Source organism: Camarhynchus parvulus, chromosome 1 (assembly GCF_901933205.1).
Source record: "Camarhynchus parvulus chromosome 1, STF_HiC, whole genome shotgun sequence".
Classification (NCBI taxonomy): domain Eukaryota; kingdom Metazoa; phylum Chordata; class Aves; order Passeriformes; family Thraupidae; genus Camarhynchus; species Camarhynchus parvulus.
The window spans coordinates 30,828,630-30,848,385 of NC_044571.1; the positions used below are offsets into that span (position 1 = coordinate 30,828,630).

Consider the following 19,756-nt stretch of genomic DNA (forward strand, 5'->3'; position numbering starts at 1 on the left):
TATTGTATTTCAGTTCACTTAGTGGGAGTTTCAGGCCAGACACACAATGGTGTAAATTGGTAGAGCTACATTGACTTCCATGGAATTAGACCAGTTGGCTGATGGTAGCTGTGGATGTGGCCATCAGAAATCATGAAGTTCATATATTAGCTATAGCTGCCATGTGTGGAAGCTATTATTTAGGTTAATTGAGTTAATTAAAATAAATATTTTTGTTTAAAGCAAAACAGTTTATGTTTTAATAAGATAACAGACATATTTTACGCATCCTTTTCTTTGCTGGATTTTCTTCCCTACAGATAATGATCTTTCAATCTCTGTTCCATAAATATGCATGTCATGTTCAGGTTTCTATTCAATGCATGCATGAGTAAGTACCACTGAATTTGATTAACTTCATTAACGATAAATAATGAAGAACACTATTTTAACTATTTTAGGACAAACAGTCACCTGGATAATGTTACTTGCTTGAGTAACCTTCTTCATCCTAATGGGATTGCACACAAGGGTAAAGTTACTCAGATATGTATGTGTAGGTTCAGTCTTTTATTATGTAGCAACCTTTAGAGCTTTTACTATCTGGCAAGCAATCATTTATATCCTTTTTAAAAAATATTTATGGCTTCCTTGACTAATTGCTTCGTACATGACTTAGAGCCTTTTGCATTGGTATCATTTGTTAAAACATACCCAGAAGCAGGCAGAGCGGAATCATTTTTCAACTTTTTAGTGTCATTTTTATAGACAAATAACACTTGTAAATGATGGATAATAGCCAGCAGAATGCTGTGTTGTATAAAATGAGCATGAGTTATATTTGCTGGGAGATAGAAGGTTAACTTGGCTATGAACTAATTGAGGAGCCTCATGGTAAATGCAAAGTGGTGTGTGCACACTATAAACAAGACCTGAGATAGCTAAAAGGAGGATTTAGGTTAATTCAGTATTTAATTTTTTTTTTTTGCATACTACCTGGTGTTTTCTTAAAAAAATAAACCTCAAAAGCCATATTGAGTCCTAACGAGCTTGTAGAAAGTCCAGGAGACACAGACAGCATGCTTAAAAAGATGAGACGTTAACCTGTCAGAGTATTGCGGGTGGATCTTGTGCTCCTTCAAGTCCGGCACAGGCATGGTCACTTCCATTTGCAGTTTTGACTTGAACATTTGTTTCTTGTCTCATAAAATACTGCTTACTTGGCCAGTATTTGAAAAAGTCATTACATTTTTTTGTGTTCTGCAGTTCATAGTTTACACTTACGCTGTATTTTATGGCAGAATTCAAAATAACTGCCTTTTCTTTACCCGAGAAATATATGCAGTTGCATATTACAAATGTGTGCAACTGAATAACTTTTTTATAGGAGAGCACTTGACAGATGCCAGTTAACGTCAAGGGATACAAATGCTCAGTGCCAAGTGATGGCAGGATATACAAATCAACCTGGTACCAGATTTTTTTTTTTCTGCATAAACAGCACAAGGCTGTGACCTAAATGGACCCTGTGCAAATGTTTAACTTGATGCACAGGAGGAGTTGCAGTGATTTAAATGGAATTATTCAAGTATTTTAAACGTGTGTGTTTATGCGCTCACAAAATGGGAGTTACATGAAGTAAAATCAGAGTTTGAGCTGTCAGGTTCTGTAGAGCCTTGTGTAAATGTTCTTTCACTCACCTTAAAATTCCAAATAGGATCAATTTATTTCTTATTAGAGGGACTGGATCCAATTTGTCAGTGCTACCTGTCACTTTCGGGGACATTGCTGCAGAGCAGATGTGGCCAACCTTTCATCTGTTCACTGATTAGATACTCTTCAGTTGCTTTTGGGGTTTTTTTTTTGCACCTCGTTACTGGCAGGCTGCTTGCCTGCCTCATTGCTTTGGCTTGTTTGGCTATGAGAGCTGAGAAAGCTGTAGACCATCCAGACTGTTCTGGTGGTCTGTCTCAGGGGTGGTCAGCATCTCCTGCCCGGTACAATCAGATCAAACACGCCTCCAGCATGGCCAGAACAAAGGCATTGTTCTTGCTGGGCACCCCGTGCCAGCTCCTGAGCAGCTCAGCTTTTAGGTGGGGATCATGGGGTGATGGGGTCAGCCCTGTGCCCGCTCTGCCTGGGGGGAGAGAAGCCAGGGAGAGTCCTCCTGCTCCCACCCTGGCTGCAGGGCAGGCACCACTTCTGTGAACTCAGTTGTCACCAGCCTTCCCTCAGGGACTCCAAGTGTTCTCTGAAGCCCAGCTCAAACAGGGAGTTTGGGATGACCTTTTAAATTTGTGTTCCCTGAGGTTTTTCCCGTACTTGAGTAGGGACTAGTTTGCCCTTGTGGGTCATTGTAAATACTTAACATTATATTTACTCATCCTGTCTTTAATTCTTGCAATGGTTTCAATTTGACTTTTAAATAAATATTTAGGGTGGGGATAGAAATTAAACAGTTGAACTCTTGCCAGCATCCCTTTTTTGTCCTTTTTCAAAGGCACTCATGAGACTCAGATGTAAAACTCTGGATAATATCCTTCCAGTTATGGCATCTGGCTTCTTGGCAGTCTCTTTGAGAAGTTGGCAGGCTTGGTGTTGCCTTTAAATCCAAAACTAGCTCTCTTGTAATTTTTTTAAGATGCTTTCTCATTCTGCTTGTCATTTTTGCTTGCTTTACCTTCGATTCGGATGAATTCTTGCTTTATTAATCATTTGATTCTACCACGCTTGCCCAGTTTTCCATCTAGCCAGAATCTCACGGCAAAAACAGATTTTTAAATGGTTTTAAGATGGGTACATATATCTGTTTTAAAGTGATCTCCAGCTGTGGGCAAGAATCTGGTTTTGGTTTTTTGGGTGGGGTGGCAGGTTCAGTGAATCAGGAATAAAGGTAATCTTAGCTACACTGGACTGGGTAGCCTGAATGCTGTGTTTCAGCAGCTTCTTTATTGCTACAGTAGCACTCAGGTCCATGTTTCTGAAGCTCTTTAGAAGGTAATTTAACAGCTTTAGTAAAAGAAGAGTTTGTATAGGGAATATTTGAATACAGCCACTTTTCAGATACTCTCCCCCTGCCTCCCCCCTTTTTTTCCCTTGCAGTTTCCTTTGGTTTCCAGGGTCCATGTGAAACCTGAGTATATCTTTCAGTCTCTTGTAACTTCTAGTTTGCTGTATTTTTTCCCATGTGGTACATAAGGTGCAGCTGCCTGTGTGTGAGTAGGTGTTGGTGTGTGAGCATGAGTAGGAAGCAGCATTGCCCCAGTGTAGCTGGCGAGCCTGCAGAGGGGATTCTGCCGGGGCACACGCACTGCCCTGCACTTCCCTGCAGTGCAAACACCCAAGAAATTGGGTTCTTTGTTTTAGTTGGTGTGACGGTGCTGCTCCGTGATACTCCAGGTGGGTCTGGGGGAGCTGAATCCTCCATGGCACAGTTTCACCCCAGTCTCAGAGAGAAGGGCACTGAGCCTGTGGTACTTCTTTGTCACCCAGGGTGAATATTCCATGCTGAGGTCAGTACGAATTGAAGCCTTTCGCACAACAGCCGCAGGAGCGGGCACAGACAGGCTCCCTGGGAAGCAGCCCTGCCTTTTAGATAGTGTCACATCACAGGCATGGCTTAATGGAGTTGTTGCTTATCCCTCAGCCCTGAATTGAGGATGGATGCATTTTTCCTGTGCTCTCTGTGTCTGGGACGTTGGGTTAAAGTAGTGTTACTTTCTCCTAGGAGTAATAAAGAACATATGGCTTGTGTCATGTATTATCTGTCTGTCTGCACTGGTGGGTTTCCACTGGATGCAGTATCTCTTGGATCTTTGGATCAGGATCCTATTCTTTTGGAAAAGCCTGTCATGCCTCAATCTTTGTTTGATGGACAAGAGGGGTGCAAATGCCGTGTTCTGTACCCAGCTGGTTCCCAGCTGCACCAGCGAGGCAGAGTGCCCCCCTGGCTGGCCAGGCAGAGCTGAGGCTGCTGTGCTCCTTACACTCAGTGAGCTTATTACCTGGTGGATGTGGGCTAAAAGTAATCAAAAAGCTCTCAGGTGGGTCAGCATTGAAGAAAATACCAGGCTTCTCTGTGGGTTTCTTTTGTGTCAAAATAGGCTGTGGTGGAGTGAAAAGAATAAAATCAAGGTGAATAGTCAGTAGGAAAAGCATATATCATTGCTTTTAGTCAATTGTTGCAGATAAAAAAACCCTTTTGGGGGTTGGAGAATGCATATTGAGAAAGCCTAGAAAGCACCAGCCCATGGGTATAAGAAGATATACGTCAGTGGGAAAATGCTAGAGTAAATCAATATATTTCTGCTATAAACTCATATTCTTCTGAAGTCTGCTTAATATAACAACTACAGGCCTCTTTTTAAAAGGCATGTACCTGCTTTGCATGTATATATCCTAAACCTTTAGAACTCAAATACATTACAACTGCTTATACCATACAAGTACATCTATTTCTTACTTCAACAAAATAGCACTACCACCTTCATTTCAGTTTTAATTGCTTGTGCCAGAAGTTGCTTGTGTACTGGCTTGATTTTGTTACAAAACAAGGATTTCTCCACTTTAATTAAAAAAATTAAAATAAAACCAGAAATTTTTACTAATTACATTTATTTTCAATTCCCATTTATTTTGAGTGGTTGTGACTCAGACTAGATTTGTTATCCTACAGTTCATTATTAAAGATAGTTAGCGATTAGAAATTTCCAGTGCACTTTGTATAACCTCCTGTCCCTGTGCCCCCTATGTAAATAAAAGAGAAGATGCTATTAGTGTAAGGTCAGAGATGGGGTCCATTAAGTCAGCTTTTGCTACCAGTGACCACACAGGGTGGATAAAGGTGACACCAGAGCAGAGGAGGCACTAAATACTTGAAGTAAGCTTGTGTACATTAAAGTGTGTTAAAGCCCTGCATGAACAGGCTTGGTCTGTCCTCAAAGGGATCTTACATCAGTGCAGTTGATCCCTTTTCCTCCTGGCGGAAGGATAAGCTGCCATAATATATGTTCATCTGACTGGGAACTGACTTCATTCCCTCTGCTGATTTGCGTTGACTTTCCTGAGAACCCCTGTGAAGATGAATCTTCAATTGCAGCAGTATCTCTCTCCTCTTAACCTACAAAATAATTGCCTCAGCTGAGATATGTCTCTGTTAGCTTTTTTAAAATGCTGACTTTTTTAATAGCAGCTTTTTCTGAATTACATCAGGCTTTCTATTTATACACTGTTTTCTTTTCTGTGTTGCAGTGGGTTAGGAGAAGGGAGGTCTGTGATCATTGGCCACATAAGATAATGGATTAATTCTCACTAGAAGTTTAGATTTTCATTTTTTTATGCATTGTATGTTAAAGAGAAATTTAACTAGGAACAAATTCCCTTTGTGGGGGAGATATCAAATGAAGCCCAAGCAGTCCAAAGTGTGATGATCTAGACTCCTGTATTTGATCATTATGGGTAGCCCTGCTGATAGGCACAGTTGTTGGACGTTGTTCCACAGGTAACCATTGTCCTTGTTTGGGGAGCTGTAGCCCTGTGGAAGCCACTTTGGCAGCATCAGCTCATCAGCTGCCCCCTTTGGTGCCATGCAGGTGCTGTGCCCATGGAGTGACAGTGGAATAGTGAAAATGTTAAACCTTGGTGGCTGAATGAAACAGAGCACCTTGTGACACAGAACTCACTGAGGCTTCCCCCCTGGCTGGTACAATTTTATCTGCTGTTTTATTTTTCAGAGTGCTGAATTTTGTTGTAAGTACTGAAATATTGTTATTTGAAAGCAGCAGTATGGTGTACTACCTGCCAATATAATTTGCATAGAATAGGACAAGCAACTGTCAATTAGAAACATAACTCTTTTCTTAATCCTCACTTAAGGTTTAAAACATAACACTAGGAATGAGCTTCAGGGAAGTAATTTGTAAAGAATTTTTATAACTGTCTTCCTTTTTTATCTGTGTGAGTAGATAGATAATACAGCTTCTACTGGAAAAGCTCAAAGAGTCATATTTGTAAAGGATAAAAAGACATTACCTTTTGGTTCCCAAGAAGTTTAAATTGCACTCGATTTGCAAATTTATAAAGCACTTTGTAATACATTAGACTAACTCTAGATACCAGTGGATGAGTGTCAGTAGTAGTTTCTTAGTGTGAGCATATCTGAATGAGCTGGGGGCTTATCTGCCATTGATCCCGAGTTTATGAATGCTAAAGATGGTTCACCATGTCAGTGGTTTAAGATCTTTGATTAAAACAGTTGTGCTTGTTGTTTAAACCAGAATATCATTCTGGTAATCTGCAATTACTGAATACACATTAAAAAAAATCAGAGAAAGCAGTGAGGTCACATAGAAAGTGATACCCAGTCACCATATGTATTTATTAGTGTCACATATGAAATTTATGAGGCAAAGTAGTGCTGAAAGAATTTGCTGTCTTTCTAAGCAGTAGTCATTTGAGGAATTGCCTCAGATAAATGGGTTTGGCTAATTGAATCATACACTTTCATAGTGTGCTACATATAAAAGTAGACTAGGAAATAAATATAATTAAAGTAAACATGCCCTTCTAATTAGTAATTGTTTCTGCTGTTTTAAGCAAATTTCAGTGGCACAAAGTAGCTGTTCCAGTACAAACCTAATAATGAAGGCTGTAATAACAGGTGTAAATTAACACAATGGAAAACATTTACAGTGTAACATTCTAAATTAAAAATGACATTAACAAGCCCGATTTTTAAAAAGCTGTATAATTAACATTTGTTCAACCCCTGACAAATTAGTGCAATACAAATACTAGATGATTTTATTTATAGCTTATAACATTTTTTCATTTTATATTTGTTAAGCAGTAAATGGAGCAAATGTGGTTCATTTTTTCCTAGAACATGTCATATAAGGGCACTGTCAAAGGAAAGGCAAAGAAAAAGAAGAAGCAAAGATATTTACCCAAAGGCATTTTTTGGTAAGTGATGTGCAGGAATTGTTTGAATACTTAACAATATGACCCAGTCAGTGTTCTTGGTTATGTATGCTCTGAAATAAAATGTTGCAAATGGTTTAAGTTTGGAGAAATGCAAGTGTACAAACAGAATAGTATCTACTGTGCAATAAAATACTTTGATTCCCCCAAGCGCATCTTCAGAAAAACATAACATACTGCTAAGTGCTTAGCATTGATGTCTGTCTCTGCAAGAAAATATCACCAACAGTATTTTCTTTTTATGATGGAAGTAATAGAATGCCATGCCATGAATAGGTAAGCAAAAATACCCAAACTAGTTAAAAAAAGAAGGCTTTACTTCAATTTGTGACAAAACATGCCATATTTTCACATTATAGAAAATGTCTAATCAGATCCCAAAATAGAGTATAATATATCTGCACCATACAGACAAGTTCTTCTCTTCTTTCGTGACTTTTTTTGGTAAAATTGTAAGAGTAGAAAAATAGTTTTCTGGTTCTCCTCAACAATGAAGACACTCTTGTAATTTTTTTCACCTTGCCTATCAATAGAAAATAATCATTGTTTAATTTACTTTTTTTTTTACAATGTCTTCTTGGTTTTTCATAAATTACACAAGGCAGGCGAATTCACATATCATGACTTCTTATTCCAAAGGGAATTTGTTAGACTGTATTTACCTCATAGTTGGAAATCCTGAGAGAAAGTGAAAAAGTAGTCCTTGTAATGTACCCTGTGCAGTGAACTTCAGCTCTGGGACTCAGCTTTTGAGGCAGATAGCTTCTTGCTAGCCATGATTTTCTACCACATTTTGTGGATGTTCCCAAAGCCCACACTGATGAGAATCTTCCTGAGTTGATTCTGAATGGCTGGTGCTGGGTGTTTGGCTTTACATGTGGACTGTTGGGCATATTTAAGATGTCAGGGGTTTGAGTTTGGTCACAAAATCATCTTGCTTGTCCCTTACCTTCCCTGTTGTTGTAAAATGGGATTCAGATCTTTTGTGCACTAGCTAGTTTTAGGAATGAAAAGTAAATTTCCAATAGCAAATATAAGTAGAACTGCTCTGAGTAGAACACCTTCTGGAATTTCTAGTGTCAGAGATAATTTTAAGTTCTTCATAACCAAGATATTTTAGAAAACCTCTTCCTTGTTTTTGCAAGTCACCTCTTGCATGCCTTGCATGTCTCTGTAGCAGCTAAACATGGTTGATGTGGAGGTCGTGGAAAAGATGTTCCTACTCTCACATCTTACAGATCAGTTTCTGAATTCAGTTACTGAAAAAAGGAAAATTTCTCTGTCCTTTAACCTATATATTAAAAGAAAAGCCCAAACTATTCCAAATAAAAATTTTTTGCAAATGCTGGGCTGCATAGAACCTTTATTCCACCCCCTGGCTCTAAGTCAGGAGAAGTGCACCTAGGCCAGTCTGACAGAGGAGCATCTAACCTTTATAGTGCCCATGAGTCCCTCAGGATTGTGGAGTAGCCACATAGGGATTCTATAGGTCCCTACTCCAGAAATAATCTTTTAATACATCTTTTTCATGTATGTCCCTCCTGGAAGTGTCTTCATTGTTGAGGAGAACAAGTCTTACTTTGGTAAATGATAACAGTCAGGTATTTCTGAAGGAGGAGCATCCCTGTAATAATGTCAGGGGGCAGTTTTGCTCATCTGGAAGGAAGATAGGATGTTGTCTTGTTCAGTGGATAAAGATTTTCCATTCTTGTTTATTTTATGTATTAAATCTGTCTAAGAAGGAACAATCTTAACAATAATTGTCTGCTGGTGAGGACAGGGCTGTGAGAACTGAGATAAAGAAGCCAAGGAGGCTGTGGAGTTGATAGCCAGCCTCTTCCAGCCCTTCCTTTTTAAGTTAGATAGCATTTCTGAAATCACATCTAAATCTCCTCGTCTGCAAATTAAATTGCATGACTTAAGAGACAGAGAACACAATTCATCATTTTCTGTTCTGCAACAAGTTTTTATAGGTGGGTAGATCATTATCACGTGTCTCCCAGTCTTCTCTTTTCTAAACCAGACGACCTCCATTTGTCCTTTTTCATGCCTCACTCCTTTATCCATCTGTCTCTTTTCTGGGCTACATCACATCTTTCCTACAGCAGAGGTCCTCAGGCCAGTGTGGGATGTCCTCAGTGCCCAGCTGTGGGTCAGTTTTGGGTGAGGTTGGAAGGGACCACAGTGGGTCATCCTCAAGCAGGGTCACCCAGGGCACATTGCACTTGAAATTGTTATTTTAGCTTTAAATTATATTATCTTCAGCTTGATGCTTAAGTCTTCCCAACTATCAAATTCTTTTTAATTTAGTGGAACACATCAGGAACAGCAGAATGTTCTCTAGAACCATGTCCGAAACTCAGAAATCTTTACTGAGTTACTAAGATACTGTCTTGGTTCACAGCAAAATAGATCCATGCATATTACAATTATTTCACAGTTTTTTCAAGAAACAACCCCAAATAGAAACCTGAACAAATTCACTGAGCTTATTTTCTTTTGCTTGTATTAAAAAACCACCCAAATGGATTATCATAAGTTTTTTGCTTTGCATAACCTAGAAGGAAGTAATTCTCTGCCATTCCCTTTGTCACTGAGAAACTCTGTCAGCATTGCTGCTTAGGAAATTTTAAGGAAGGCTAAATGTAGTAGCAGTTTCCTGCTTAACATGGCATGTTAGCAACAGAATATTCTCTTGTTAATAACAGCTTCTGTTTCTTTTTTGCACTGGGATATTCCAGTTACCAAGTATGAATTTTTCCTTGGTTTGTTTGGTTTGAAATAAAAATCAAGTTCATTGGTGATTGGTGTGGTTTTGTGCTCTCTCTCACCCTCACCTCTGTTTTTTTTTCCTCATTATGGGCCCATCCAGCAGGGTTAGGAAGGAAGAGCAAGCAGGTCCCTCATCGTTCTGTTCAGTGCTGCTCTGGGTTTCTGCAAGCAAGCAGCACTGTGGAATTCCTCCACTGCTCCCTTGTCTTAAAGCCCACCCCAGGAACCAGCTTTTAGTGGGAAAAAATTGTTCTACTAGATCTACCAGAGTCACTCCACCAGTGTCATTAAAACGTTAAATACCTTCCATGAGGTTGAAATGTTATCTCTTGACAAGAATTTGGGTATCTACTGTGGGGGTTTTGAATGTCATCACTTTTCAGACTAGAGAGCCTGAGAGCATGTGAGCAGCTAAATCCAAAGTGCATGATCAGCCTTCTTCTAAGTGCTGGATTTTCAGCATGGTGAATGTGAGTTTGAGTGAACTGAAACTGGTTAGGGACCAGGGCAGAGCTTGTCCTGTTTTCAGAGTCCTTTCTATTTCAGTCCTGTCCTATCCCCAGAGAAGTGTGGGATTGTAGGTTGATAATTTGCCAATACAAAGGAGGAGGATGTGTTCCTCCTGTATGGATTTTTTTTTTAAACATTGCAGATCTCCTGTCTTAGGCATCAGCATTTTGTTGGCTTTTCTGAAGTGGAAAAATCAGGAGAATTTCCTTCAGTCGTGTTTCCTGGTTTTCTTTAACTCCTTTTGGTTATATTCTGTTGTCCTAGTGAAACAGAACAATAATTAAATTCTGGCCCTTTTTTTAATGCACCACCTGTCAGAGAATTATTTCAGTTCTTCTCAGTTGTTCCCATGAAATCAGCTTCAGTGGGCTTACTGACAGGTCACACAAATTTGATATTCTTGAGCACTGTAGTGAGAGAAGGTCAAACGGAAGTCAAATGTTTTGACACATTTAAAGAATTTGTAGAAAAAATTACCCAAAGATTTCTAAGCTTCCTAACACAACAAAAAGGGATCTTTGCTGTGGAAGATTCAAATAGAAATGTTATAGGCATCTCCCAAATACATGTTTTTAGAATAATACATACAATTTAGATCCTTCCTCATGTTTTTGCAACTATGCATAGAATTTAGATACCTCTTAACACTTTCAAAATGAAACACTGAATAATTTTACACCTTATACTATACAGGTAAATAATATCCTTATAATTTACTGTGACATAAATATACATTTATGAACTCAGACTTCAAGTAGAGTATGCAGTAAAAATAAAACATTTCTCTCTTGTAAGCTTCTGTTGTTCTTGCTAAAGCTAAAATTTGCTGAGAAAAAGTAGTCAGGGCAAGGCAGCTGTTAGAGAATGAGGGAGCAATGTATCCAACTTCATCAGGTCACTGGCTTCCCTGCTTTGGCCTGGAACCAGGCTGATTCCCCCACCTGACAGCATCTGCCTCTGGCACCATCCCTGCATGGCCATCTCTGGCTTCTGCATCTATCACAACCACTGAAGCTTCTGGGTTATTTTTTTTGTCATTTTTATGTAATTTCCTTCAAATTTTGAAATATTTAAATGAATTTTAACCTACTTGAAAGTGAGGAACTCGAACAGTCACGCTGTTTCTGCAAGTTAAAATATAGGGGATTTTTTTGCACTTAAATTTCATTTAGCCTTTTGTATTTCTGACATATTTAAGTTTTGGTTTGGATTTGTGGCATGGCCCTTCTTCTTAAACAGAAGCAGAGTGTTAAGGGAGGCACAAACTGAAATTGTGATTCAAATCTGGGGTGTTTTTTTGTTTTGTTTTTTTTTTTTTTTTTTGCTATAATGAGAGATAAAATACCTCAATTCTCATTGCATGTGACTTGAGGGGAGAAAGACATGGATGCTTTTCTGTGCAGCTCTGAAGGTGAGCATGAGTTATGTGATACAGTTATCTTTGTAGTCAGAATTAATTGGGACAAGCATGTGTAAGAAGCTTACATGAATTACACCAGTCTCAGGGCATAAAAGTTTTAACTTTTTCATCATTTTAACATGTATGCATCTTTATTCATGTGTGGACGTAAATTATTCTTTTATTCATGGGTATGCTGGTTTTGACTAAGTTCTCTTCCTAATTTTGATTGCATAACCCTTGGGGCTAATGTGTCAAAATATGATAGAACAAGCAGGATGTAATGGATAAGATACTAAAAAAGTCCTATGTTTTGTGTGGCAGGCAGTTTTCTTAGGCAGGTTCTGAGGATATGTGCTGATACTATTATTTGGTAAAGCATAAACCTCAGGTCCAATTTACATTGTCCATTTTCACAAGAAAGTAGAGGGAAGGAATTTGCATTTTTCTTAGTTTAAATGTATGCAGTGTCTTTTAGAGAGGTTGGTTAGGTTTATGGCACAGTGCAGTGTTTGGCTACTACTAGTGTCTTGTGAAAGGAGAGTGAAATATCTTCTATATAAGCTTTTTTTTGTTTTTCACTGTTTGTATCTTGAAGTTATATATAAGCCACAACTTTCTGAGGTTCTGGAACCCAGATTTATTACAGTGGTCCTTTTAGTTGTGTGAAAGCAAGCTGCCTACATAGGTTCTAGAGAGATAGATGTAGGTATAAATTTTTATATATAGCCATCTTTATAAATAAATATAGGTGTCTCATTCCATTTTCTGTTGAAATGCTTTCAGTTGAGCAGAATAAAGATGGAATTTCATAATTCCCCATAATTAGAGTTTATGCTTACAGACACTGATACAAGCAAATGATTGCTAAAAACAATCAAGTTTCTTCTTATAGTGAGCTACATTTGTGTGTTCATGGAAGCAAAAGTAGGAATTTTTGTGGATTTATTATTTGGGCATTTAGAGGTTGATTTTTTAAAATCCCTATGATTAGCATAGGGTTTAACTTCTTTGGTCGTTTTATCTGCATGTGCAGTTATTAAAATGATCCAAAAACATCCTCCAAATTTATTTTTATCATGTAGATACGCTAGCACAGATCTGTTTAAAATTTAGTTCAACCTTACCTGTATGGAGTGATGGTTTCTCTGCAATGTATAAACCAAAAGAATAAAAAATAAAATAAAATAATAAGATCTCCATCTATCTATAAAATCTGAAGGAAAGATAAATTAAAACAAGGCATCTCAAAACATATTAATTCTGTTTTTACAGAAAGCAGACTCAGTGCTTGTCCGCTGAAGATCCTAAGAAATGATTTTCTGTGAATACATAAAATCTGATGACTTATGCACTGACTTGCTAATAACTTTTTTTTTCCACAATGGGGCTGTTGTGTGGTTTCCATAATGCTGTAAATCATGATTAAACACATAAAAAAGATTGTCGCTCAAGATCCATTTTAAGCCAAGTGAAACATAATGCAGTATAAAATTTACATCATTTTCTTGATTAACCCTGATGAACCTTCAGTCATTATCCATTGTGGTAAAAGTAAATTGGAAATGTTGCTTTGTTAATAAAACATGTATAGACGTTTTCATGAGTCATAGATTTGATGGTTATTAACAGCTGACACATTCAGAATGAAATACTGTGCTTTGGCTTTCTGTGAAAGTGTAATACTGAGCAAGGCTGCAATCCTGTGTCCTGTAATTCAGGTCTGTATTTTGGTATTCTTTGGACATTAGATAATTTTGAATGTTGATCTAAAACCAGAACATAAATACAGGAAAGAGTTTTCAGAATCTGTACATTGAGATGCTGAATTTGTGTATTTTTCACTCCTGTTTCATTGGGATTCTTAGCAGCACCAAAATTGTTTAACTACTTAAAGTTACTCGTCTTTGTCATCCTGTGAAGTTTTGCTCCTTTTGCTTCTATGTCAAGAATATTTTTGAATAAACACTCTGTTACCTCTGTACTGATAAAGTGCTCTTAGATCTGGCTTAATGATTTAAGCTAGGTTTGAAGTGGGAAGGGGATAAAATCAGGCTCAGTAGAGATGAGCCTAGGGGTCACATGCCAGTGTTGGTGTGAAATCAGTGGCCCAGCAGAAGTGCAGCTGCACCAGTGCAGCAGCATGGGGAGCAAACCCAAGGAGCTGGAAGCCATCGTGCCTCAGGAAAACTGCAACAACATGGTCACTGTCACAGAGGTGTGGCGGGGTGACTTTCACCGCTGGAGTGCTGCAGTGGATGGCTGCGAGCACCTCAGAAGGGACAGGCAAGGAAGGAGAGGTGGTGGGGTGGCTCTGTACATTAGGGAGTGTTTTGCCTGTGGGGAACTCAGGAATAGTGATGATGAGGTTAAGTCCCCGTGGGTGAGAAAAGGGGGAAGGCTAACAAGGCAGACATCCTGGCTGGGAGTCCCTTACAGACCACCCAACCAGGATGAAGAGGCAGATGACAGGTTCTGTGAGTGGCTGGCTGACATGACATGATCTCTGCCCTCTGTTCTTGTGGGAGGCTTTAACTTGCAGGATATCTGCTGGAAACAGCACAGCAGAGAGGAGGCAGTTGAGGAGGTTCCTGGAGTGTGTGGAAGTTACCTTCCTGACCCAGCTGGTAAGCAAGCCTACCAGGGCCAGTGCCCCTCTGTGCACTGCTAATGTGCTGTTCATGAGCAGAGAAGGGCTGGGGAGATGTGCTGATCAGAGGCCATCTCTGGCATAGTCATCACAGAATTATATTGTTTTCATTTCTTGGTGAAGTAAGGAAAATGGTCAACAAAACCTCCTCCCTGGACTTTCTTAGAACAGACTTCAGCCTGTCAGGACACTATTCAGAGAGTGCCTTGGGAAACAGCCCTTAAAAACAAAGGAAGGCTGGGCATACCTTAAGACAAAAATCTTAAAGGCACAGAAGCAGATCATCCCAATGTGCTAAAAGACAAACTGGCAGGGAAGAAGAATGGCCTGGCTGAATAAGGAACTTCTACTGGAGCTCAGGAAAAGAATGAGAGTCTGACCTTTGGAAGAAAGGGCAGGCAACTCAGAAAGAGTACGAGGATGTCTTTAGGTCATGTAGAGAGAAAATTAGAAAGGCAAAAGCTCAGCTAGAATTCAATCTGGCCACCACTGTGAAAGATAATAAAACATGTTTTTATAAACACATTAACAAAATAAAGAGGGCTGAGAAAAATCTCCACCCTTTCTGGATGTGGAGGGGAACATAGTAACAAGGACAAGGAAAAGGCTGAGGTACTGTTCCCCCCGGCTCAATCTTAGGGCCAGCCCAGTTTGATATCTTAGTTGATGATCTGGACAAGAGAACTGAATACACCTTCAGTCAGTTGCAAATGACACCAAGCTGGGAAGGAGTGTTGAGGGAGAGCAAGAAGTCTCTGCAGAGAGATCTGGACATGATGGATTAATAGGCTGAGGCCGATTGTATGAGGTTCAGTAAAGCAAAGTGCCAGGTCCTACCCACTCTTGTGTCACAGCAACAGCAGGCAGTGCTGCAGGCTGGGGCAGAGTGCCTGGAACACTGCCCAGTGGAAAAGGACCTGGGGGTGCTGGTGACAGCAGCTGAACATGAGCCAGTGTGTGCCCAGGTGGCCAAGAAGGCCAATGGTGACCTGGCCTGCATCAGCAATAGTGTTGCCAGCAGGAGCAGGGCACCGATTGTCCCCCTGTACTCAGCACTGCTGAGGCCATCACCTGAATGCTGTGTCCAGTTCTGGGTCACTGACTGTAAGAAGAACATTGAGGTGCTGAAGCAGGTCCAGAGAAGGGCAATGAAGGAGAAGTCCTGTGAAGAAGTGAGCTGAGGTTGTTCAGCCTGCAGAAAAGGAGGGTCAGAAGTGACCTTGTCACTCTCTACAAGCCCCAGAAAAGAGGCTGTGTCCAGGTGGGGATTGGGCTCTTCTCCCAGAGAACTAGGAACAGAACAAAAGGAACCTCCCTCAAGCTGTGTCAGGGGAGGTTCAGGTTGGATCATCAGGAAGAATTTTTTCATTGAAAGGGTGGTTAAGGGTGGTTGGAAAGGGGTGTCCAGGGAGGTGCTGCAGTCAAATGTTCCAGAAATTATTGGATGTGACACTTAGGGCTGTGATTTGGTTGATATGGTGATATTTGGTCACAGCTTGGGCTTGATTTTGAAGGTCTTTTCCAACCTCAGTGATTCTGTGACTCTCTAATTCTATGATTCTAATCTTTGCTTTTGCTACTTTAAGTCAGGCCATACCAGGGTGAATTGTATGGTAAAATTTTTCTACCAGTTGCAGAGCTTCAATCTGTGTGTGCCATGTGAAGTATACCTTGGAGTATTTAGCAGTCCTGCAAATAGCTGTGGGTAGATGGATCACTGTACAGAGCCCCCTGGAAGAAACAGGCTACTTAAGTAGCTTGAAAAAAAATGGGAGCAAGGAGGGATTTTTTTACTCTAAAAGACCTAGAGGCAAAATATAATTTTTCACATTTTTCAGGGCACCTTTTAATTTATTTAGTTTTTATAAAGTTTCAGGAAACTTTTAAACTTTTATTAGGTTAATTTTTATGAGTTTTAATTTTTTTTATTACTGAAACTAACACTGAAAATCTTTATTGACTGAAATCCAGTTTCCAGCAAACATATCAAAAGGAAGTTCAACAAACATTTTAAATGAAGTATTAAACACTTACTGCAAAATGTCAAATAGATTTTTTAAAAGGCCAGAATTTTTTCATTACATTTTAAAAGTTCAGAGCGTCCCTAGAAATCAGGCAGTGATAAGAGTAAATTCAGTTTATGGCACCATTCAGTGTGACCAAGACTGTATGTATAATTTAACTATGTGTGCATATTCTCTACAGAAATGATTTTTTTTTTTAAAGCTATAATTTTTGACTAATTATGACTGTAAGAAGCCTAAAGAAGAAATGCAAAGGAGAAGAAGAAAGGGCACAGGCTTGGCAGTTGGTAACTGGAACAGTTTCCCATGCATAAGGATACAGTGGGAAGCAGAAATCCTTGTGGAGGAAAACAGGCACAGGGGTGTTGGCAGGGTGTTGGCAGGCAAGCAATGTGAGAGGAGGGTGATCAGATAGAGGAATGGCCAAGTTAGGTAAGGCCTTGTGTAGCAGCAGCCCAGGAAATTCAGCACTGTTAGGTTAGGCAGAAAAAAATGTTCTCTCAGTTAGGAGCAGCCCTGAGGAGAAGGACTTGGGGGTGCTGATTGACAAGAAGCTCATTATGGCCTGGCAGTGGGCACTGGCAGTCCCCAGAGCCAGCTGTGCCCTGGGCTGCACCAACACAGCGTGGCCTGCAGGAGAGGGAGGGGACTCTGCTCCTTCTCTGCTCCTCCCTGGTGAGACCCCACCAGGAGCGCTGCGCCCAGCGCAGGTCCTCAGCACGGGTGGGATGTGGGCGTGCAGGATGGAGTCCAGACGAGGCCATGGGGATGATCAGAGGCTGGAACACCTCTGCTGGGAAAACAGGCTGGGAGAGTTGGGGTTATTCAGCCTGGAGAAGGGAAGGCTCCTGGGCTACCTCATGCCACCATCCAGAACCTAAAGGGAGCCTGCAACAGAGATGGGGAGGATCTTCTAACTAGGGCATGTAGTGATAGAACAAGGAGGAGTGGCTTCAGACTGAAAGAGGGTGGGTTTAGGTTAGAAATAAGGTATAAATTCTTCACTATGAGGATGGCAAGACAGTGGAACAGAATTGTGGATGCCCCATCTCTGGAAGCATTCAAGGCCAGGCTGAACAGGGTTTTGAGCAACCTGCTGTAGTGGAAGGTGTCCCTGCCCAGGACACAGGCTTGGAACTAGATGATCTTAAAGGTCCCTTCCAACCCACACCTTTCTGTTATTCTGTGGTTGTCTGTCTGTTGTATTTTTAAAATACAACATAAAAGTAACATTTACAAAATTAAATAAAAGGATATTATTGTGACCTGTCAGGTTTATGCTCTTCAGTCTTAATTTTTTTTTAAATATATACCTGGGAGATATGGATGAGGATACAAAAGGAATACTTTGTCACATCTACAGTATCTGTTCCTTGTCAGCCAAGATTTTCACTTGGTTTCTAGAGGTTTTAATTTTGAATTGTGAAGAAAAAGAAGCTCTTTCCAGGTGTAAGATTATTAGCAGTGGTGGATTTTACACTTGTGAATATACTTTCAAAGAATATATTGTTAGAGCAGTGCAAAATCAAAGCTGTTGTAATGTTTTGTTTCTAGCTTGGCTCAATGTTGTTTTAAGATCTTCAACCATGTCAGGCACTTCTGCTAGCAGATTCAGGGCTATAAAAGAAAAAAAGGTATTGAAAACAGGATTACCTATTAATACAGAGTGGTGAATTTTTGAATATCTATGTGTAATGTAAGTATGGACTGGTAAATTTTTATCATATGATGAAATTCTTTTTCCTGAAACTAAAAATAAATTAGAATTATGTCTGAATTTCTCTCATTGAGGAAAACTTCACAGAGGGAAGAAAATGTGCCTGTTTTGTCTGTAGTGAGACTGGAAGAGGTACTCTTATAAAAACAGGTGTTGAATGTTTTAATGTTCCTCTATTGTGATGCTCTGACTCAACAGCTTAGGTCCCAGTCTTAACTGCAGCCCTAGGCCTTCTCAGCATTTTGATACATATTTAAAATTCAGTCAGGTTGCATAGAAAAGCACTTCTATTCTGTGAATGTCAGGTATGAGTGCCTGTAAGGTAATAGCTGCACCCACAATTAGCCTTTCCTTGGTTCCTTCCACTTGCCCAGTGTTAACCCTCAGAAGACCTGACCTGAACACTGCGATGCTGATTTTGCAGATATGATATGTATATATTCATTTGTTTGGTGGATGCAATATATCTGCCCCTGAAAATACAGCTCCCTATTTTGGACTTGGAATTTCCAGGCAGATAATTGAAGTAATCTCACACCTTCCAGCCTGCACCTGCCACTGTGTGAGAGGCTGCTGCGGCTCAGCTTCCCCTGATCATATTCATGTTTGGTCTGTAGTGTTTCATGGCTAATACAAATCATAAACAGGCTGTAAAAGCTGAAGTGTCAATGAAGCCTAGCTTTAAAATTGCTGGAAGCTAAAGTTTTAAAACTGATACTGCAAAGTGAAAAATGAAATTTAACCAGGCACTTTGGTGAAGGAAAAATAATTTATTGGATGTAAGATGAAAAGCTGTGAGAGTAAACATCAATCTCATCTTAGACACATGTCATTGATTGATGTTTGCTCTGTGCTGCTGCCTGGAGGTAAACTCTTTGAAATAGCAAAATAGGTACTTTATCTGTCTGTGGATAGGAGCACAGTTTGTTAAGTTACTGCTTTTTTGAGACCCTGCTACATCTTTATGTTCAATCAAAGTGAAAACAGTAAATCAGAGTAATTGCTTTACCCCACGGCATTTCTGTTTGTAAATGGGAAAAAATACTGTAAAAATCCTCAAATTAACTTCTGCTGTTTAGGATAGATAAAAAGTCTAAAAAAGGCCAGTTGTAGCCTAGGAAGGTATTGTATTGATTATGACACTTGTTCATCAAAGGCAGCTCTTTTGTTATAATTTAACCGATAGTTCAAATATCATTAGGGAAAATATTTAATGCTCAAAAATGAAAGGTTGCCATATCTTGGAGCTCCCTATACCCTGTCAGCAATGAGTTTCCAACCAGATACCATTTATGCTTATCTGGAAATGAAACTGGTACCTAAAGATTGGCCAGCAAAAACCATGGACATGAACAGTGAAATAGAAAACACTACTATGTTAAGCATGGAGATTCAGCAAACAAGACAACCTCAATTGTTGTAATTAAATCATTAGAGTTAAGACTGTTTTCTGAAAATGTTTGAACCTTTTGCCTTTACAGGGTCTCAGTCTGACTCGTCCTTTTGAGTTTTAAAATATGGCAGAAATACAGGAATGAGGGTACATTAAAATTCAGAATCCAGTTTCTATTTTGAATTGAGTTTCATAATCACTGTCCTGCATCAGGGCTGGGCTGCTTTTTTATGGTGTTGTGTAAGTTTTTCCTTTGACTTACTCTATTTAGCTACTTTGGCATAAATGTAGTAATTCAGGGGAGAATTAGACTATTAAATATTTAAGAAAATGT

General features: G+C 39.6%; 1 protein-coding gene across 3 annotated transcripts in view; it reads left to right on the top strand.

Annotated features, from left to right (window-relative positions):
• The window catches only part of AFF3 (AF4/FMR2 family member 3), a 321,693-nt gene that overhangs the window by 25,361 nt on the left and 276,576 nt on the right, over nucleotides 1-19,756 (top strand). For 2 of the 3 annotated variants that reach the window (XM_030957367.1, XM_030957375.1), the window contains exon 2: nucleotides 6,860-6,939. The exons of the other annotated variant lie outside the window; for it this stretch is intronic. In XM_030957367.1, the coding sequence (XP_030813227.1) occupies nucleotides 6,860-6,939 (80 nt within the window). The remainder of the gene's footprint in view (nucleotides 1-6,859; nucleotides 6,940-19,756) is intronic. 3 annotated transcript variants of the gene reach the window in all.